This window comes from Rosa chinensis, chromosome 4 (assembly GCF_002994745.2).
Source record: "Rosa chinensis cultivar Old Blush chromosome 4, RchiOBHm-V2, whole genome shotgun sequence".
Taxonomy (NCBI): domain Eukaryota; kingdom Viridiplantae; phylum Streptophyta; class Magnoliopsida; order Rosales; family Rosaceae; genus Rosa; species Rosa chinensis.
The window spans coordinates 53,923,146-53,942,470 of record NC_037091.1 but is presented as its reverse complement, the minus strand read 5'-3'; the positions used below and the strand labels follow the sequence as shown (position 1 = coordinate 53,942,470).

At 39.2% G+C, this 19,325-nt stretch overlaps 6 protein-coding genes across 14 annotated transcripts; 3 read left to right on the top strand and 3 right to left on the bottom strand.

The window, feature by feature from the left end:
* Positions 1–1,460: 1,460 nt before the first annotated feature.
* Positions 1,461–5,479, top strand: LOC112197886 (serine carboxypeptidase-like 45). The gene is made up of 10 exons (XM_024338826.2): positions 1,461–2,905; positions 2,988–3,089; positions 3,191–3,286; positions 3,766–3,858; positions 3,956–4,032; positions 4,124–4,405; positions 4,499–4,623; positions 4,710–4,802; positions 4,926–5,043; positions 5,136–5,479. The coding sequence occupies exons 1-10, from the start codon at positions 2,665–2,667 to the stop codon at positions 5,283–5,285; spliced, it is 1,377 nt and encodes a 458-aa protein (XP_024194594.1). The 5' UTR covers positions 1,461–2,664; the 3' UTR covers positions 5,286–5,479.
* An 88-nt stretch (positions 5,480–5,567) lies between these two features.
* Positions 5,568–8,181, bottom strand: LOC112197887 (protein NEOXANTHIN-DEFICIENT 1). 8 transcript variants are annotated; one of them, XM_024338827.2, is made up of 10 exons: positions 7,855–8,174; positions 7,672–7,755; positions 7,514–7,577; positions 7,330–7,404; positions 6,999–7,053; positions 6,848–6,886; positions 6,471–6,639; positions 6,231–6,294; positions 6,072–6,128; positions 5,568–5,952 (listed from the first exon to the last, which is right to left on the bottom strand). In XM_024338827.2, exons 1-10 carry the CDS (start codon positions 7,913–7,915, stop codon positions 5,688–5,690), a joined length of 933 nt encoding a protein of 310 aa, XP_024194595.1. In that variant the 5' UTR covers positions 7,916–8,174; the 3' UTR covers positions 5,568–5,687. The 8 variants fall into 8 exon arrangements, with proteins under 8 accessions (XP_024194595.1, XP_024194596.1, XP_040374032.1 ...); XM_024338828.2 differs by having other exon boundaries at positions 7,330–7,376; positions 7,855–8,172; XM_040518098.1 differs by having other exon boundaries at positions 7,330–7,376; positions 7,514–7,755; positions 7,855–8,175.
* Positions 8,182–8,741: 560 nt separating this feature from the next.
* LOC112197884 (pentatricopeptide repeat-containing protein At5g13270, chloroplastic) lies at positions 8,742–11,698 on the bottom strand. Its single transcript, XM_024338823.2, has one exon. The coding sequence runs from the start codon at positions 11,662–11,664 to the stop codon at positions 9,361–9,363; it is 2,304 nt and encodes a 767-aa protein (XP_024194591.1). The 5' UTR covers positions 11,665–11,698; the 3' UTR covers positions 8,742–9,360.
* Positions 11,699–11,868: 170 nt separating this feature from the next.
* Positions 11,869–15,648, top strand: LOC112197885 (aspartokinase 1, chloroplastic). The gene is made up of 13 exons (XM_024338825.2): positions 11,869–12,291; positions 12,397–12,479; positions 12,579–12,619; positions 12,738–12,892; positions 13,025–13,174; positions 13,297–13,392; positions 13,583–13,699; positions 13,928–14,047; positions 14,157–14,249; positions 14,359–14,475; positions 14,919–15,035; positions 15,155–15,217; positions 15,330–15,648. The coding sequence occupies exons 1-13, from the start codon at positions 11,899–11,901 to the stop codon at positions 15,489–15,491; spliced, it is 1,707 nt and encodes a 568-aa protein (XP_024194593.1). The 5' UTR covers positions 11,869–11,898; the 3' UTR covers positions 15,492–15,648.
* Positions 15,649–15,846: 198 nt separating this feature from the next.
* Positions 15,847–17,293, top strand: LOC112197888. Of its 2 annotated transcripts, none has more exons than XM_024338832.2 (7): positions 15,847–16,002; positions 16,150–16,267; positions 16,349–16,392; positions 16,487–16,597; positions 16,679–16,771; positions 16,856–16,962; positions 17,082–17,293. In XM_024338832.2, the coding sequence occupies exons 1-7, from the start codon at positions 15,920–15,922 to the stop codon at positions 17,216–17,218; spliced, it is 693 nt and encodes a 230-aa protein (XP_024194600.1). In that variant the 5' UTR covers positions 15,847–15,919; the 3' UTR covers positions 17,219–17,293. The 2 variants fall into 2 exon arrangements, with proteins under 2 accessions (XP_024194600.1, XP_024194603.1); XM_024338835.2 differs by having other exon boundaries at positions 16,888–16,962; positions 17,082–17,223.
* Positions 17,294–17,498: 205 nt separating this feature from the next.
* LOC112197889 (light-regulated protein 1, chloroplastic) lies at positions 17,499–18,297 on the bottom strand. Its single transcript, XM_024338837.2, has 3 exons — positions 18,049–18,297; positions 17,796–17,954; positions 17,499–17,706 (listed from the first exon to the last, which is right to left on the bottom strand). The coding sequence occupies exons 1-3, from the start codon at positions 18,240–18,242 to the stop codon at positions 17,631–17,633; spliced, it is 429 nt and encodes a 142-aa protein (XP_024194605.1). The 5' UTR covers positions 18,243–18,297; the 3' UTR covers positions 17,499–17,630.
* Positions 18,298–19,325: the final 1,028 nt, after the last annotated feature.

The window sequence follows — 19,325 nt, the reverse complement described above, 5'->3', positions numbered from 1 at the left end:
ATGGAGGATCAAAGGCATTCGTTTATGGGTTGTAGCATGCGTGTCTAGGCCAAATACCTTAAAGAAAAATAGACCATTATTAATTTAAAAAGCCACCTAGCTTTCCCCCTGTAAACAATTGACCATAATCAAAAGAACCCATCAAACCAAAATTTGAATAAATAAAAAGCTGGAGAAGGAAAAGGTGCAAACCTTTGCTTCCGTCCCAAGACTCAGAGAAAACGATTGCACAGTGCTTATGCTCATTGCTCTCCACCTCTGTTTTCTGGGCACACTTCCCAACCTTCTCTATCTCTCTCTCTCTCTCTCTCTCTCTCTCTCTCGCTTCAAAACCGACCCAAAACGCAGAAATGCTGCAATATTCCAAGTATATTTTGTTTGGTGGAGATGGAAACAAAATATTTGCATGCGGATTTAGGCTGTAAAGTGTGAGTATATAAAAAACGACACACGAGTTGGGGTAGTCCAAGTTATTGTATTGACTATTGAACAATGAAGATGCTTTTTCAGTAGAGTGGTATAGGGTTTGATACTTTCCAAGTTGCAATGAAGAAGATGGAGACTTTACCTAGCTCACAAGAAAACAGATATGGAGTAACGGAATATGTCTTGTCGTCTTTTGGAGTGAGATAAACAAAACCATGGAGAAGAGGTTGTTCGCCGCTTAATTAGTGCTAACTGCCAAGGTTAATTAATTTAATGTAAATGGTAAACAACATAAAATTAACGAGGATTGTGAATTAGTTAATGTTAAGTTTAATGATGGACTAAAGCAAGTGCTCGTGAAGGCAATCGTTATTTACTTCTTAAAAGCATGAGAATCATTAAACTTATAAAATATATAACGCAAAGATATTGTCTAATTTCATGTTAAAATAATGGTGAAGCTATCTTTGCTTTCACCCAAAATTATTTAATGAGGAAAATAGTTTGACTCAGCAGCAGTGCGGCGTTCAGCATTGGTGGCGTGGGTTGACGATGGTAACATCATGCCAGCAGTGACTTGGCTCCATCATACTGGTGCTTGTCAAAGTATTTGATGAGACGAAGAATCTTGATGTGTGCCTATATCATATTCCTCACTTAGTGGCTAAAAGTTACATTTCAATTTTACTCCGTTTTGTTGTAAACTTCAAAATGACAGATTACATTTCTTTAAACGATATCTAAACATAGTGCTATAAAGATTTGAAAATTTAATTTCAAATTATTTCACTTCCTTTACACCTGTGAATATGTCAAAATCTTCATATCATAAAAAAATTATAAATCAAAACCGAAAAAACTACCGTTGTTCTTTTTGTTTGTGGAAATTCTTTGCCACTGCCCGTCCCCTTCAACTATTTCCTGATCAAAATCAAAACCCTTTTTCCATTTTTTTTTTTATAAGAAAAACACTTTTTCCAGTTCCAGTTGTAGATTTTGGCAGTACTTCTCGGTCTTTACTCTGTACTCTCTACCACAAGAAAACGAATACAGTAGCCAATCTGTGCACACATCACATTCTCTCTTTTCATTTTCATGAACAGTAACACCCATATGCTGCTGACTCAGCGTTCACCTAAAGAGACAGCGAAAATGTAGAGAGAGAAGCTCCTGCTTCTCTCTAACCCAAGCTCTCTCATCTCTACAGCAAACCTTTCTTCTTTGATTCCCTCACCCATCTGGTGACTCCTCATCCCCTGTGGTGACTCCTCATCCTGTGTGGTGATTCCTCACCCAAGTGGTGACTTGACTTCCTTGTTTGTTCCCCTTCCTTTGCATCTGAGTTTCAGCCCTCACAGATCAAATTTGTTTTTAGATCTAGATCTGGACAGATTTGTTCTCATGGTCATTCTCAGTTTTTGTTCTCCCTTTGCTCCTCAAGATTCCCAAACCGTGAACAAATCTCCTTCTTCTTGTCTACCTTGTCCTGCCATGGAAGATTTCGTACACCTCTGCAACCACCTCTTCAGATCTCAGTTTTCTTTGCTAAGATCTATTGTGGTTTGGTTGTTGTTATCCTTTTATGCGAGATCTTTTCGTAATCGGTCAACTGGAGAATGTATGGCGGCTCTGTCCGTATCCTCACCTCTGCAGACCACCCTTGGTTACCAATCCTTGCTCGCGATTTCCGTCGGAGCTCCGGTGACGATTCTGCTATGGCGGCTGCAAAGTGGAGAGGAAGAAGAAGCTTTGATTAGGGTTTGGGTTTTGTTGGGTTGCTTGGGCTTTTAGTTTTAATTTGGTTTTTTTTTAGTTATTATCCTACTCATGTCTTAATTCTTATGAATTTCTGACTTTGAGGGGTTTGTTGCCTGCCCTTGGCTTTGTTTGGGCCTCCATATGCCTTTTGGCTTTATGAATATCAGTTTCACGACCAAAAAAAAAAAAAATATGCTGCTGACTCATCATTTACCCCCCAACTTTCAACCAACCCATTTTTCCACAGTTTCTCACATGATCATTACACACATCTGTTTCAGGGTCCAAAGTTTCTGTATGTCCATGTCCCCAGAGAAAAAAGCTTGAAAACAATATTAATATTAATAATAATTACAAAAAAAACAAGATGTACCCCTCTTTATATTGAGCCCACTAAGCATCAAGCATTTCTCAGCTGTCCCCCCAAAACCCAATTCAATCCTTCTCTCAAGGTTGTTTCTTCTTCTCTGCACTAAACCCATGATTTCTGTACCATGGAAAGCCATTGCAATGGCTTTGGTTTTGCTACAAATTACAGCAGCTTTCCCTCTTTCTGGACTTGATAGAATTACCCGGTTGCCGGGTCAACCCCAAGTCGGGTTCCAGCACTATTCGGGTTATGTTACCGTTGATGAGAAAAAACAAAGAGCTCTGTTTTACTACTTTGCTGAAGCTGAAATTGAACCAGCTTCAAAGCCTCTTGTTCTCTGGCTCAATGGAGGTTGGTCGCTACTTCTTACTCACTGGTCTAAAGTTTCCATCTTTTTTTCTTTTCCTTTCTGGGTTTTGATTTTGGTGTACAGGGCCTGGTTGTTCTTCTCTGGGAGTTGGAGCATTTTCTGAAAATGGGCCATTTAGGCCTAGTGGAGAGGTATTGGTTAAAAACGAATATAGTTGGAATAGAGGTATGTACTTCTTTTGGGGTTTGGTGATTTCACTGATGGGTGGTTTCAGAACAATCCAATGGTTCTGATCGTTTGACATTCTCATTGATTTGATTTTGCAGAAGCAAACATGCTCTATTTGGAGACACCAATTGGAGTTGGGTTCTCTTATTCAACTGATACCGCTTCTTATGAGTCTGTAAATGACCATATTACAGGCATGTGTTTTTCTCATTCTTCTATTTGTCTACATTTTTGGGTGATTTTATTGACATGTTCTGCATTTGAATTTTCTTCCAAATCTTCCCTGAAAGTAGAAGTCTTGCATGATAAGAAAGAAAAAAGAACCCCCCCCCCCCTTTGTTTTTTTTTTTTCTCTCTTTAGTCTGTACCGAACGTTCAAGTCAACTCATGTTCCTATCATTTTTCCAGAAATTAGAAAATATTTATGTACGTTCTTTTCTTTTTTACCCCAAAGTTCCATTTGAAATCTTTTCATTTCTTTTTTATATACACTGAAGATTCAGGAGAATATTTCATGATGGGGATGCACTAAGTTATTTATTGGGTTCACTTTACAGATGTGCCATGTTTATGATCAGTATAGATGTTTTGGATTTTTCTTCTGAATTAACAAAAGTTTACCTTTACAGGCTACCTCTAATTTCTAAAATGTGTCCTTGTTATCTATCTATAGCCAGGGACAATCTGATGTTCTTACAAAAGTGGCTGGACAAATTCCCTCAATATAGAAACAGAAGCTTGTTTATTACAGGAGAAAGCTATGCTGGTATGATTGTCTTGTTTACTGTGAAAAATTACTGTTCTCAATCAAGATGACTATAATAACACTATAGAGGATCTGATACCTTTTTTGTTATTACTAGGTCATTATGTTCCCCAGCTAGCAGAACTCATGCTCCAATTCAGCAAGGAGTATCACTTCAATTTAAAAGGAATTGCTGTGAGTACTAGAATCTGAGTTTACCAAATTTCTAACTTAGAACTTTGTCGATGTCTATACTTTTGGACTAAAATTCTTGTTCTCATTGCAGTTGGGTAATCCAGTCCTAGAATATGCTACTGACTTCAATTCAAGATCCGAGTTCTTTTGGTCTCATGGATTGATATCAGATTCAACGTACAAAATGTTCACTTCAGTCTGTAACTATTCAAGATATGTGAGTGAATATTATAGAGGCTCGGTTTCACCTATTTGTTCCAAGGTGATGAGTCAAGTCAGCAGAGAAACCAGTAAATTTGTTGACAAATATGATGTCACTCTTGATGTTTGTATATCATCTGTGTTCTCCCAATCCAAAGTCCTCAGTCCCCAGGTGAATTACCCTTATCACAACATGAAACTCGGCCTTCATTTTCACACCAATGGTATCTATCTTCTAATTGATTTGACTTGTTTGTTCTTGCAGCAAGTTACTGAGTCGATAGATGTATGCGTGGAAGATGAAACAGTCAACTATTTAAACAGGCTGGATGTGCAGAAGGCACTTCATGCTCGCCTTGTTGGTGTTCGGAAATGGGCAGTTTGCAGCACGTAATTCTCTTCAACTATATAAATTTGAAAGAAGCTTGAACTGATAGCTTGATTTGCTTATTAATTGTCTTCTGTGTTCGTGACAGTGTATTGGATTATGAGCTGCTGGATTTGGAGATACCAACAATCACAATTGTAGGCAAACTCATTAAGGCAGGAATATCAGTCTTGGTTTACAGGTATATGCATGCTCTTTAAGTATCACTCCATACTTTTATGCATTTAGACAACATCAGTCGACTTTAAATTCTTCTAAAGGTCATGGAAGATCACTAAAATTTGAGCTTTTTTTTCACTTGCAGTGGCGACCAAGATTCTGTTATTCCATTGACCGGTAGTCGAACATTAGTTCATGGACTTGCAGAGGAACTAAAACTAAATACCACTGTTCCTTATAGAGTCTGGTTTGAGGGGCAGCAGGTAAATCTTATTTCAAATCACTAGAAGGCAAGAACTTTCAGGTGTCTGTGTTAGGAACTATGACCTGATAAAAGGATTTTCTCTGTTTTCAGGTTGGTGGGTGGACTCAAGTTTATGGTAATATGCTTTCCTTCGCCACGATTAGAGGAGCATCGCATGAAGCACCATTCTCGCAGCCTGAAAGGTCACTTGTACTGTTTAAATCATTTCTGGAGGGCCTACCGCTACCAGAAGCATTCTGATCTACTGATCAGTTAGATAGGGTCCAGATTGAGATTGTAAGAAGTTTGGTTGCTATCTGAGCATGGGAATTGCATTTGTTTGTTATTTGTTTCTTGTCACATAGGTTTGTCCATGCTGTGGAAAGTAGATGAGCTTTGTAAACATCAGAAGGAAAAAGAAATGAAAAGAAAGAAATGAAGTGCTTTATTTGTCAGTCTTCAAGTTTCCCTTTGTATATTAGTTTCAAATAATTGATGAGCTTCCTAAAAATTATACTAATTTAGAACTTCTATTACAAGAAGTTGAATGTAAATTCCTCCCATTGAAATCCATTGATATTAATGTGCAGAACTACTGTATGCCAATGAAAGAAAATGGAATATTATATATGCTTATCATTGTAACACAACATGAACAAGAAATCAAGAGGTTGCTAAAGAGTTCTTAAAGTAGTTGGAAACTACAACCGGAGCTTCAACCTGCATTTTCATAGAACTGAACTCCAATGCCAAAATGGGCTTTGATAGCATCACGGCTCTGGTAAGGTTCTGCTCATTGTCCATGAATTCTTTAGTTGCTTGATTCTGCGTATTGCAACTATGAATTTCTGAACATTGTTTGTTCTCGTTCTCGTTCGATGGCACAGGAGATGGCCCCGATACTTTAGCTGGATGCACTACTCGCACCCTATACAATAACCATGAAGCAGAGTTCGATAATTCGATCCTTCAATGGCAATTGATAAAGTATGAAAGACACCACATTCAACCAAATAAGCATATTATTTAACGCTTGACGAGCATAACCTGCAGTCGATCTGGCAAGAGTACTTAAGAAGGTCAGGATAATACTCTGTACGACCGCTGCAATTTCACAACATAATGTAATAAATCAAGGAAATCCAATTCCAATATCATAGAGAAGTAGAGAAAGAGACTCGCCACAAATCCAAGAGAGGAGCTTACCTAAAACTTGGAAGTGACATTTTGATTGCTGGTCCCATCCACTTGTTAATGTCCAATGCAGGCACTGCCATCACCATAAACCACGATGAACATGGATGATCAAATTATCAGAAGGATGAGATAGAAGTAAGTCTAAGCACGTTTTTAGTTAGAACTGATGTTCCTCTCTAACTAGTTCAAAAGGATGTCAGCATAACCTATATGGTATAAGAAAAGAAGAAAAGTTCAGATTTAACTCACCGAAAGTGGTAAGGTTGACATTACAGGTATCTTTTGAGGCTTGACCCATGATTTCAGTCACTTGAACATTCACCTGCTCTCCTGGATCAGAGAAACCACCCTCCATACCAATTAAGTTTAGAAATTCACTTTGTTTGGTCTTTGGTTTCCTTGAAACTGCTGTAATTCTCTGTTTATGCAGAAACCAATTGATTATAGGAAACAGTAACGGATTTCTTGCAAGTACTTAATAGAGTGAAAATGCATCCCCTTGTATGAAGAGTTTACAATGCAGAAACATATAAGCAAGGCAGAGTCATCGTTTGTTTGTTTCAAGATTTCTATGCAACTATATACAAATGCTAATAAATCAGAAAGAAAACAAATATCGCGAATACCTTAGAAAACCTTGCAACTTGACTTGGAAGGCCTACTTCCTGCAAGAGGGGACTGCAAGCAATTAAAATCAGATATATAGATTCTGAAGCTAAAACAAGTTCGAGGTAAAATAAGATTGAATGTTGCTTCGAGAGAAATGCAGCCTCCCACCTTTCGCCCATGATCACAAGCTTCTTTGCTATTCACAAGTACCTTTGCTGCCCATCTATTTGACAAAAACAAGTCAGAGCAGCTCTTCAATAAAGTACCCCATTCTATCATACATTCATAACATAGCTTTCTGCAACTACCTATATCATTCATTCTGACAAGAGTAAAACAAGGAAGGACCTGTGACTAGCCGCATTTTAAATACATGTATTCCACTTAAAGGGCAAGCTTAGGATTTGACTAGCTCAGTACAAACCTTTCCTAACAAGATTGTATACTTATCAACTCCATATAAAAAAAAAAAAACAAGAGAAAGTTGAGCCAAACATACGCGCAAGACGTTGGAGGGCTCCATATAAGTCCAGCAATCACAACAAGCTTAGTGGGAGAAATAAATGCACATGTCCTGTTAGTAACTAGTTGAATAAAATGGACAACTGTTGCGAAACAAAATGCTGAACCAAGACTGATGTAAGAATCTTGGATCAGACAAATAAACAGGGAAATATGCAAACCTCATCAAAAACTCCAGCTGGGCTGTCATCATAGTTAGCAAGAAAAAACCCGCCAAGAGTATATCTGCAAACCGCAAATATCTTTTGGTGATCAAATTCCCAAAACCAAAATAAAAAAAGTGAAAGTGATCCACAAAGAACAATGTTAGTGTTTTTACCCAAATGCTTCAACCAATCTGAACTCTTTAGGGATGCATGCTCGAATAGTCGCTGCCTTGACCAAATGGAGTTGATACAATGCTCTGATTCGACAAATAACCAAGGCAATGTGCAGAGCCGTCTTTCAAAATTGAGAAGAAGACAATAAATTAACACCGCGCGAGTGCTGTCAGGACACTTACCTGCCTTTGAAAATCCACGGAGGCTTGCCGTACTTGAAGGAACATTTTGTTTCTTCCACATCCATGAGCTTAGATTACTTGAAGAAAGTGCTTAACCCAAATACAACTTCAAAAGTGCTTTCAAGTCTGAACTGAATCCAGAGAGTTCCAGAACAAAAAAAGCTCTATGTAACACAAGGTGAGAAATGATAACAACCCAGGAGAAAGATTCGAAAATGAGAATAATGGATTGAAGCAAAGGCTGTCTTTTTGCTTGAATTATGAGAGGAGAGATGACAATGAAACCCAGAAGGGAATTGAGTGTGAGCAACGAATGGCTGTGAGAGTGAGTGAAAGATGAACTCTATAATATTTATAGGGGAAGAGAAAACAACAGGAGTGTGACGGGGATTGGTTAGCTGAACCATCAGTAGCCGTAGGAGAGTGGATAGGACTTTATCCAAACCATGAGATGTCATTTGGCGCCAACTGATGGTACCACTACCAATAACAATACCAATCCCAATACCATGACCATGTTTGTTTTCTTTTCCACTTTCAGTAAAGTGGTTTAATTGGTTAATAATTAACCATGCTGATGATGACGCAAACCTATTACATGTGATTTCCGTTTGTTTCTCATTCTTAATGCTTTGATCTAACCTAATCCCAAACTCTATTATTATACTGGTTGTTTGGAAGCTTTTGCTTCTTAGGTTATGAATCTTAGTTTTCAACCCCTTAAAAACCTATATAAATTGGGAAGTTGGATTCTTCTAAACAGTAAAAAAAATACATAATGCTTCTTCCTTTTCCTTTCTTCAATCTTCAGTGGATAAAATATTTACCCTGGCGGCTTAACTTTTACCAGAGCCATTGCCAATTTGCCACGACTGAACCACTTGCTTTGTTGAAGAGGTTATTACAATTTACCTTTCACCATTGGTTTTACCACACCAGAAAACAGCGCAGTAAAGCAAAACCATCAAAGTATGAGGCTTCAAACACCAAGTTGCCCAGAAACTTCGAATTCAACCAATACCTACTTTAGGAGGTTTCATCCACAGTTGTGCAAGTAATGGTTATCATTTATGATGATGACCCTAGTTTTTGGAGCCCACAATAGAGAGCGGAAATGATATCTCTCACACAAAATCTTGAGATTCTCATACACAGACGTGTCAACAGGACTCGTCACAGATAATGTCACTGTACCTTTCATACTTTATAGTTCCACTAAATTACTGTAAGTAGGAAGAAAAAGAGGTCACTGTTATTCTTACCTCAGACTTCACTCATCTTTTGCACTACAGGGTTCTCTGGCACCCTCTGGTTCGTCATTCGTGTACTTGCAGCTAACTCACGCTTCATCTTAATGCAGCAACCAGAAAGTGACGTGTCTGCAGTAACACATGAAATGGTGGGCTGCGACTCACATCTTGAGTTTCGATACTGCGGAACACAGTCAATGCTATAGAGCACCGTAAAACACCGATCGTTGCATAGGCTTCCATGGAATTGCGAAAGTTACCAATAATCTCTGCAAGAACACTCGCCCAACTTAAAGTGATGGAATCTGTTGGAGTCTCTCACAATAATTACACGCCTTGTCACCATGGAAACATGCTTTGCAAACTCATGACAGTCTTTGCAGGCCCTGATGTTCTTAAAGACCACAATAGAGGCATTACTTGGTGTGGAAATGAGGCCAAATGCTATAGCTAGTCTCTCACTATGGTCAAGAAGCTGTTCTTTCCTCTCAGGAAAACCAGAGAGTACATCCTCCTCAGTTAGAAGTGAATCTTCTGCATCCTTGAAAGAGATGCTTAGCTCATTTAGCTTTGAGTATATCTGGTCTATTTGAGAATGGTGCTTATCGCCAACTATAAACCGGTGTGTTTTGCCCTGGACAGTGATCCAGCTGCAACCTATTTCTTTCCGCAAGTTTTTTTCAGCCATCATTTTTCGAAAATGGGCGGCTTCTTCCCATTTTCCCAATGATGCATACAAGTTGAACATGATTATGTAACTAGCAGTGTCCTCTGGGTCCATCTGGAGGAGGTTTTCAGCTACAAACTTTCCAAGATCAAGATTCCGATGTATCCAACATCCACCTAATAAACTTTTCCAGCTCATTGCATCGGGCTCAAATGGCATACTCTTTATCAGTTTAAGTGCCTCCTGTAGTAGTCCAGCACGAGAGTACACATCTATCATACAATCGTAATGATCAATGGTTGGTTCCACATTATATACACTACTCATTGAATCCAAATACTGCTTCGCCTCTGTTACCAAACCTGAATGGCTGCAAGCAGTTAGAACTGCTACAAATGTAACTGAATTTGGCTTTATGCCAGAGTTCTGCATTCTACTGAAAAGCCGAAGAGCTTCAGAGGCATTGCCATGATATGCATAGCCACAAATTATAGCAGTCCAGGCCACAGTATCAGGTTTATCTATTGATTCAAATGCTTGATAGGCATAGTCCAATCTGCCACATTTTGAGTACATCGTAATCATTGCACTTGCTCCATACAAGAATGTGACAAACCCTCTTTTTATTGCGTCCGCATGAACTTGAGCTCCCAAATTTATGTCTGCAATTGCAGAGCATGCTTGAAAAACGCTTGTATATATGAATGGATTTAAAGTAACACCTTTACCAATTAAAGATTGAACAATCTCGAGACACTCCTCAAATTCACCGTTCTGGCAATAGCCAGAGATTATAGCACTCCACGAAACATCATTTGGTTCATTTATCCTCTTAAATGCTCGCCGAGCAGATTCAAATTCTCCACATTTGACATAGAAGTCCACTAGAGGAGTTCCTACAGAGACCTCAGAATCCAATCCAAGTTTAACACTGTAACCATGGATCTGCCTTCCAGCATTCAAGTACTCCAAACCAGCACATGCCTTGAGAACTATCGAAAAAACAAAATCATCCACCTCTACACTTCCCCAAACCATCTCAGCAAACAATTCTAAAACCTCCCCCAGCTTCTCATCTTCAGTATACCCCACCATCAACCCAGTCCAAGCTACCACACTCTTCTTGTCACCCATCTTATCAAACACTAGTTTAGCACCATCTAACCATCCACACTTCACATACATGTTTGCAATCGCCGTCTCAGCCGAACCACCAGCATTCCCAGTTCTTATAACATAAGAATGCATCTGTTTCCCAAACTCCAAATGCGAAAACTCATTCAACGACTTCAACAAGCTAGTAAAAATAGACGAATTCGGCCTAACCCCAGACTCCAGCATACCCAAAAACAGACCAACAGCTTTGTTCAAAACACCCTTCTCCACATAAGCGGATATGATTATAACCCAAGAAACCAAATCCCTGTGAAGCATTTCATCGAACACCTTCTGTGCATCCCTTAAACTCCCACAATCGCAGTACATCTGAAGCGCATCATTCTCAAGAAACTCCGCTGGACTCGTCACAGTTGTTCGCAACCACTCGTGAACAAATCTGCCATCCGATAACGAACCCATCAATCCACACTTCTCAAACAAACACCTGTACGACCGAGCACTAACCGCCACACCAGCCTTGTTCATTTGCTGTAGAAATTCTCGTGCTTCTTTCATCTTCCCCTGTTTCGATAAAGAAACCAAGTGAACATTTTCGACTTGCCCAGTCTGTAATTGTTGGGTATTCAACAATGGAGCAGAGGATTTTAGAGAGACCCATGATGGAATCTGAGCAAAGTTTACAGCTTTTATAGGGGGAGCTTTGTCATGATGATGACTTGAGGAGCAAGAAGGTAGCAGAGAACATTGCACTGTGATGAAAGAAGAAGAAGACATTCAAATTAAGCTTGTGACTCCAAAACCTTAACCACACCAATCCAAAAATTTCCAGCTCTCTTTGAATTTGTTGCAGACTTATGGTAGATAAGCTTTGACTTCTGACTTGGGTTTAGGGGAGACTAAACGCACCGTTTCTGCAACACACAAAAGGTTGGTCCTTTATTTCCTTCTCATACATTTCCACAGAGAAACCCAAAACCCTAGATTTGATTGTCATCGAAGCAATTGAAGATGATGGCTTCACTGCATTTCGGCGGCGTTAGAATTCGGAGCTATTCTGCAACTCCAAGACTCGCACACTCGCCGCGCGTGCGATGGCTGTCCTCCGCCGTGGCCTCGCAGTCGCGGTCGCGGTCGCGGTCGTTGTATGCGGCGGTGGAGAATGCATGTAAAGGCGGAGGCTTGAGAGCTGAGAGACGGACGAAGAGAATCGAAGCTGTGGTTGGGGAAGAAAAGAAAGGTGATGAAACGGCGTCGTTTAGCTGCGTGATGAAATTCGGAGGGTCGTCGGTGGCGACGGCGGAGAGGATAAGAGAGATTGCTGAGCTGGTTGTGAGTTTTCCGGAGGAGAAGCCTGTGGTTGTGCTCTCTGCAATGGGGAAGACCACTAATAACCTCTTACTTGTAATGCACTCTTCTATTACTATCTAATTAATTTTGTTTAGCTCTCTAATTGTAATTAGTTGTTTGATTATGAAACTGGGTGGGTTTGTTTTTTGTGGATGCCAGGCTGGGGAGAAAGCTGTCAGTTGCGGGGTTTCGAATGCTTCTGAAATCGAAGAATTGAGCTATGTAAAACAACTGCATCTCCAGTAAGCTCAATTTTTTTCCCCTTTTGTTTGTTCTTGTTTTTCAATCGTGGGTTAGTGGTGTTCTCTGAAAGGCTGTGTGATTTCGTTGCATGTGATCAGGACTGTTGATGAACTTGGAGTTGATCCTTCTGTTGTTTTGGGTAAGCACTTTCCTAATGGAAGGGGGAAATGTGTGCATTTTTCTGTTAAGCACTTTGTCAAAGGATGGTGGTTGATTGGAAAATTTGGATGTCTGCTTTTCTATGAGACGTTATGCAGGACACTTGCAAGAATTGGAGCAACTTCTGAAGGGGATAGCAATGATGAAAGAGTTGACTCTGCGCACAAGAGACTATCTAGTTTCATTTGGAGAGTGCATGTCCACACGAATCGTTGCAGCTTATCTGAATAAGATTGGTGTTAAGGCGCGCCAGGTATGTATACCCATATTTAGCAAATTTTTTTTGACATTATCTTTTGACATATCTATAATAGCTCTGTACTCTTCTTGTTTGTTTACCACTTAAGATCTTCTTTGATGATGGTTGCTACATAATGTGTTGCAGTATGATGCATTTGACATTGGTTTCATAACAACAGATGACTTCACCAATGCTGAAATTTTGGAGGGAACTTACCCATCTGTTGCCAAAAGATTAAATGATGATTGGATTAGTGATCCTGCGATTCCCATTGTTACCGGCTTTCTCGGAAAGGTCTTTCTGCAGCTGCTGGACAGAACTCCTGCTGAAATGCTTTCTTTAAAGTCTCAGTTTCTGATTAAGATAACATTTATGAGCTGGGATTTCTAACATTACATATGCTGTATTGATCATAGGCCTCAAAATCTTGTGCAGTTACTACCCTGGGTAGGGGTGGTAGTGATTTGACAGCCACAACCATTGGTAAAGCCCTAGGCTTGCGAGAAGTCCAGGTGAGATTAGATTTTGAATACATGCATGTACATGCTGAATTGTTGCCTGGTTGTTTATGGATGTAGCTAAATGGCAAGTACTTTAGTGGAGATTGTGCATCTATTTTGTTTGTAGCAACTGTATGCTAATACAGTCATTTTGAAGTTTTAAGATCAACATATATAGAAGTTAATTTGACAGTTCTAGCAGGTGTGGAAGGATGTTGATGGTGTTTTGACCTGCGATCCTAGTATATGTTCTAATGCACAACCTGTTCCTTATTTGACTTTCGATGAGGCGGCTGAGCTTGCATATTTTGGTGCTCAGGTTAGATGTTCTCCTTGAATGTTTGATGTTACTTTATATTCAGACTAACTCTGTCCATGGAGACTGTTGCCAAGTCTAGTTACTTTCAGATAATAAGCATGGCCAATTCCTGTTATCTTGTATATCATTTCTGATTAGAGAAATCGTTTACTTAGTAACTGGTATGGGAACTAGACATGTAGCTTTTTATTGGTATTGAATACAAATAACATTGAATGCGGTGAGCAGGTTCTACATCCGCAATCTATGAGACCAGCTAGAGATGGCGATATTCCTGTTAGGGTCAAGAACTCTTATAACCCTAAAGCTCCTGGTACAATCATCACTAAAGCAAGAGATATGAGCAAGGTTTGTAGCAGCTTAATCTTTTTTCTTCAGAAAATGAAATGTGTGAAAGAATTTGAACATTGTCGCTCTTATTTATTACCCCCCATGTACTAACACGTATCAAGCTTAGGCTGTTCTAACCAGCATAGTCCTGAAGCAAAATATCACTCTGTTGGATATTGTCAGCACACGCATGCTTGGTCAAGTTGGTTTTCTTGCAAAGGTGAGAGACTCATTGGTGGCACAGTATTGCCTTCTTCTTTTTTCCCTTTCTTTTTTCTTTTTTGTAAATTTTGATTGTAACTGATGTGATGATTTCCTCATGTAAATAGGTGTTTTCAACCTTTGAAGATTTGGGCATATCTGTCGATGTTGTTGCAACAAGTGAAGTTAGTTTATCTTTGACGTTGGATCCATCAAAATTCTGGAGTAGAGAACTAATTCAGCAGGCAAGCTCAGAAATTATGTTCTTTGTTTATGAGTTCTTGTTTGCTTACTTGTAATTCGTGTATGGCTATATGTATTATTTTCCATGGTCCCTGTCAATATAGAAATTAAGGCTGCCTGTTGCGAACTACACAATATGGTGCTCAACACCATAGACATCAAATATGCAGTCCCCCACCAACTTTTTTGATTATTAAGAGCCAAACTCTGATTTATCTGTAGTTAAAAGTGTTGTCTGGAACTCAGTCTGTAGGTGGTGACAGACCCGACTGATAATCCAGCCTGCCCTTCCCTGTAGTGGGTGTGAATTGTCACAAGAAAAGGGGAGGTTGGAACTGAAACTAATCCTGAACCTGCCCTCCCCATTATGCAGATTACGACCTCTAAAAAACATAAAGCTACCGTTGTTAAAATCCTAACCCCCTCTATCTTCCATATGTAACAGGAACTTGACAAAATGCAGGAAGAACTTGAAAAAATTGCATACGTAAATCTTCTGCAGAAGAGATCAATCATCTCGCTCATAGGGAATGTTCAGTATTCTTCATTGATTCTAGAGAAGGTGTTGTATTTCACTCTGCCATACTCTAGAATCTGTTACACTAGTGTTACTTTCTTTCATTGTCTTGCTATTTTTCTCTTCTTTCTTATCTGATATAATTTGTCTATTTCTTCTCACAGGCATTTCAAGTTCTTCGAACAAATCAAGTTAATGTGCAGATGATCTCACAGGGGGCATCTAAGGTCTCTTCATATCTTAATCTTTCGCAGTCACACTCATTCATTATTGTTAGCAATTTTTTTTTTTTTGCCCGCATTCTTCTTGCTGTCTGATACTTGATTTGTTATAAACCAGGTAAACATCTCACTGATAGTAAATGACAGTGAAGCTGAAATCTGCGTGAAGGCCCTTCACCATGCCTTCTTTGAAAGCGGTGACCTGTCTGAATCAGTACTAGAAGGTGGATTCGGGAATGGCGCAGCTTCACCATTGCCGGTGGAAACATCCATGATGTAATCCGACAGTTCCTTTTAGAGCCCATATATGCCCGTCGGAAGTCCTCGAGAACCTGTGAATTCTATGTATCATATTCTTGTCATAATGAACCGAAATCTGATCTTGATCCTGACAGTGCCGACTTATGATGAGCCATCACCATTTGAATCCCTTGAAAGCTTGTGTGTTGTTTCAAATGTGTTGGAGAAGTTTTAAAAAAAAAAAAATCATTGTGCAACGTAAATAGGTTTCTGTAAAAGAAGTCAACGTAAAATGGGAAATTCAATGCTTGAAAAAAAAAATTGGGATGATTGCTGGGGAAAAAAATTGACAAACAAAGACCAAGATGGGCTTCTGTTAGGCCCGAGTTCGAGGATTGGGACACAAACTATAAAATCCCATATATGAAGGTTACAATATAGCTCAGGTAGTCTTGAGCTTCAACAATAATGGTGCAGAGATTCTTCTCGGTGAGGCAAACTGACCTCCAACAAAACCACCCTATTATGCTTCTCTCTGGTCCTCCTTCATGGTATTCACAATCCCACTCTCTCTCTCTCTCTCTCTCTCTCTCTCTCTCTCTCTCTCTCTCTCTCTCTCTCTCTCTCTCTCTCTCTCTCTCTCTCTCTCTCTCTCAGCCTCTCTGTTTCTTATTGCTCTCTCTCTATCTTTTCTGCAGCGGAAAGACCTCTCTACTATTCCAGTTCGCATTCAACGAAGCCCACAACAGCAATGGACTTGTCATCTTTATTTGCAGCCGGCGCCGGTTAGAGGCAAAACCTCCTTATCTTTCCCAGGTACATTTTCTCTTTTTGTTTTCTCTGTTTCCTGTAAAATGCAGTATATTCTTCCAAGTTTTTAATGGTAATAATTTTCAGGGCGTTGATTCATCCTGTGAGACTTTTCAGCTCATTAAAATGAAGTGAGTTACTGACCCTTTGAAGCTTTATTGATCATAATGATGTATGGGGTTTCTGAGAAGAGCTTGTATATATATATGTGTGTGTATTATATAGGTATGTGGATGATGATGAAGGAATTAAGAAGTTCTTTGCAGCATTCCATCTGTATGACGAATTTCCTGTGTCGGTTGTTATTGATGATTTTGGAGATTTCTTTGAGGAAAGGTACTTCCTTTTCTTTATGGACAGAATCTGTGATTTTGTGTTTTCATCTTTGATTTAATTCTTTCGTGTTTTCAATTCAAGGAGCTGCCAACAGAGATATGGGAACCCACGAGGAAGAGACTTGGCAATGGTGAGGACACTGGCTTTGTGTCACAATGCCGTGGTTCATGCAAAGTGAGTAGCCTTTTTCGGTTATAATTGGTAACTTAATTCGCTGTTTTAGTAGAGGTATGTTATATGCTTCAATTTTAATGGTAGTAAAACAAGGCCGTGCAAGCTTCTGTTATCAGATACACACCATGGAGACTCCCCGCGGTTGCTCTACATCTACAAACGATGGGTTTCGACCATCTTCAAAATTCAAGGTTGGTTTCACAATATGATAATTATGCAGTTTAAGAATTGCCTGTTGTATTGCTGCTATATTTAAAGCCTAAAGAGCTTTGTTGAAGATTATGGCATATTCTTGTGTGTGTTTGTGCAGGTGAGGGCTCCGGATCATTTCTCCTAAAAGACTATAACCATTCAGGGAGTGGCAGCTCAAGGAAAAGAAAGACCGCCAAGTACTCCATAGCTCTCCAGTACCTTGTTTTGGAGGAGATCGATGAAGATGGTGGATAGTCGGCATATCGCATTTACAAATTACTGAAACCTCCATGACAGCACAATCACACTCTGTCAGTGTTCATATTTTGTTTCATTGATTGTTCTATCATCACAATGTTAGTTCTGTATAAAATACTTGAACTATGTGATCTGATCAGTACTTCAAGCTAGCAAAAGCACCGTCCCAGAAATTCTGTTTCATCTTTTCTTAGTACTATACTTCTAATCATCAGCAATTCAGCATGATCAATATCCCTTATTTTTCTGAGTTTTTCGAATATCAACTACATGCAACTGATATAAGAATTAGTAACTACTGAATTCTCCCAAGTAGGCTATTACAACAAGTTCAGGTACCTTAAGCAAGTTGTCAGGTACACATCCAAAGTTCCAAGTAGTAATTATTCACAAAATTATAGATAAACGTCTAGTATACTCCTTTCTGATACTCTGGCTCGCAAAACTCTCCTCCGAGATCATCACAAGCCTCTGCAGGGAAGACCCTGCAACAATTATCAGGATAAAATGTTTATTTACCACCATAGAAGAAGTTAAAAGATGAGTTGGTTTAACACTGTTTCTGTGATCTTACGTCTTGGGGCTGTCATACTCTAGATAATCTCTATCCTGCAGCTCTTTACCAGTTTTGGCTGCGGTGCTCTTCTCTTGTGGTTCAAGCTTCACTTCAGGATACATTTCGGCATCACAAGCATCTCCTCCGACAGTCTCACAAGCCTCTGCTGGAAAAACCCTGCAAATTTCACCATTAATTGTGCTTCATGCTTGATGAGACGTCAATCAGAAAATACTTAAACCAAGGAGAGAGAATTTCTGGATTGACTTACGAAGTTGCATTGGAGCTGTAATCAACTGTTGAAGGATCGGAGGTCACATTATTGGTTGCCTTGAGCAGGGGGTATCTCGAAGATTTTGCCCTTGGAGTAGTGGACCTACACGGCAAGACCAGGGACTTGGTGGTGGTGGTCGGTGTTAGAAGGGCAAGGAGTGATGGTGGTGAGAGCTGTAGAGTGGCCTGCATTCTGATAAAACTGACGGTTTCTGTGAGAAATTGGTATGCTGCTTTCGGAAGATCAAGGTTCCGAGCTGTAATATATGATCAGCTTGACCAATGAGACAATGACTTGTATGGATAAGGTGGCAAGATATTTTCTGAGTGAGGATAAGATTTAAATTATCTGCTTATCATGGTGTGAAAACCTTGAGAGGTGCCCATCAACTCGGATTTTTCTATCAAAATACTATCTATTCCTAATTTTCTAAATGACAATTTGTCAAATTGTGTTCTTTATCAATGTTAAATCACTAGCAAAATTAGAATTGAGTGCCCATGTTCATGCTCACGTCCATGCAAGCGAGGCTAATAATGTAAGTGAGGCTAATAGCCTAATAGTGTGTCTACAAGAGAAGCTAAGGACATCTAAAGATTTTTCCAATCTCATAGGAACCAATCCAAGAATTTTCTCCCGAAAAATATAAAATTTATCTAAGACCATGATTTTTCATCCAAAATTATAGAGTCTAGCACACAGATTTTTTGCCAAAATTGCGATATTTTTATTTTTTCACTAAAATCTTATCACCTTTAAATCATGATTTTTGAGCAATTTTAAAACTAATGGAACTCATAAATCTCAAATTAAATTTTTTTTTTTTTCAAAATCAGAAAACCGAGAAAAATCATAAAATCAAAATTTGAGTAGAGAGTTTTGCGGTCGGTCACTTAGAGTAGCTCTTGAAAATCATGTTTAACCTGTGCCATCAAAGAATTTCAATAAAATAAAATAAATTGTGGACCAAATTCGACACATTTTGAAATGCTATGGGTTTAGGCATGTCATGAGTCCAAGCAGCGTCCAATTAAGAGAGAGAGAGAGAGAGAGAGAGAGAGAGTAAAGTCAGTGTTAGCACTTTCGGAAATCCATTCTACTATTTTCTTGAATATTTAGAGGCTCGTTCCACGACCTTGAAGTGAAGGATATTACCTTTGGAAATCCATTCTACCATTTTCTTGAAGATTTAGAGACTCGTTCCACAACCGTGAAGTGAAGGGCATTACCATTGCACCACTTTGTTCATAAAGTCTCGATTTTATCCCCAAATT

Excerpts from the sequence above, each read along its gene's own strand:
- LOC112197886 (XM_024338826.2), top strand. The coding sequence starts at position 2,665 with ATGATTTCTGTACCATGGAAAGCCATTGCAATGGCTTTGGTTTTGCTA. Across the intron at positions 2,906-2,987 it reads TGTTCTCTGGCTCAATGGAG|GGCCTGGTTGTTCTTCTCTG; the intron begins GTTGGTCGCTAC and ends TTTGGTGTACAG. Across the intron at positions 3,859-3,955 it reads TACAGGAGAAAGCTATGCTG|GTCATTATGTTCCCCAGCTA; the intron begins GTATGATTGTCT and ends TGTTATTACTAG.
- LOC112197887 (XM_040518096.1), bottom strand. The coding sequence starts at position 7,915 with ATGTGGAAGAAACAAAATGTTCCTTCAAGTACGGCAAGCCTCCGTGGA. Across the intron at positions 6,887-6,998 it reads CTTGTGATCATGGGCGAAAG|GAAGTAGGCCTTCCAAGTCA; the intron begins GTGGGAGGCTGC and ends CCCCTCTTGCAG. Across the intron at positions 5,953-6,071 it reads TCTTGCCAGATCGACTGCAG|GGTGCGAGTAGTGCATCCAG; the intron begins GTTATGCTCGTC and ends GTTATTGTATAG.
- LOC112197884 (XM_024338823.2), bottom strand. The coding sequence starts at position 11,664 with ATGTCTTCTTCTTCTTTCATCACAGTGCAATGTTCTCTGCTACCTTCT.
- LOC112197885 (XM_024338825.2), top strand. The coding sequence starts at position 11,899 with ATGATGGCTTCACTGCATTTCGGCGGCGTTAGAATTCGGAGCTATTCT. Across the intron at positions 13,175-13,296 it reads TTACCGGCTTTCTCGGAAAG|GCCTCAAAATCTTGTGCAGT; the intron begins GTCTTTCTGCAG and ends TATTGATCATAG. Across the intron at positions 15,036-15,154 it reads CTTCATTGATTCTAGAGAAG|GCATTTCAAGTTCTTCGAAC; the intron begins GTGTTGTATTTC and ends TTCTTCTCACAG.
- LOC112197888 (XM_024338832.2), top strand. The coding sequence starts at position 15,920 with ATGGTGCAGAGATTCTTCTCGGTGAGGCAAACTGACCTCCAACAAAAC. Across the intron at positions 16,003-16,149 it reads CTCTCTGGTCCTCCTTCATG|CGGAAAGACCTCTCTACTAT; the intron begins GTATTCACAATC and ends TCTTTTCTGCAG. Across the intron at positions 16,963-17,081 it reads GACCATCTTCAAAATTCAAG|GTGAGGGCTCCGGATCATTT; the intron begins GTTGGTTTCACA and ends GTGTTTGTGCAG.
- LOC112197889 (XM_024338837.2), bottom strand. The coding sequence starts at position 18,242 with ATGCAGGCCACTCTACAGCTCTCACCACCATCACTCCTTGCCCTTCTA. Across the intron at positions 17,955-18,048 it reads TACAGCTCCAATGCAACTTC|GGTTTTTCCAGCAGAGGCTT; the intron begins GTAAGTCAATCC and ends TGAAATTTGCAG. Across the intron at positions 17,707-17,795 it reads GAGTATGACAGCCCCAAGAC|GGTCTTCCCTGCAGAGGCTT; the intron begins GTAAGATCACAG and ends TAATTGTTGCAG.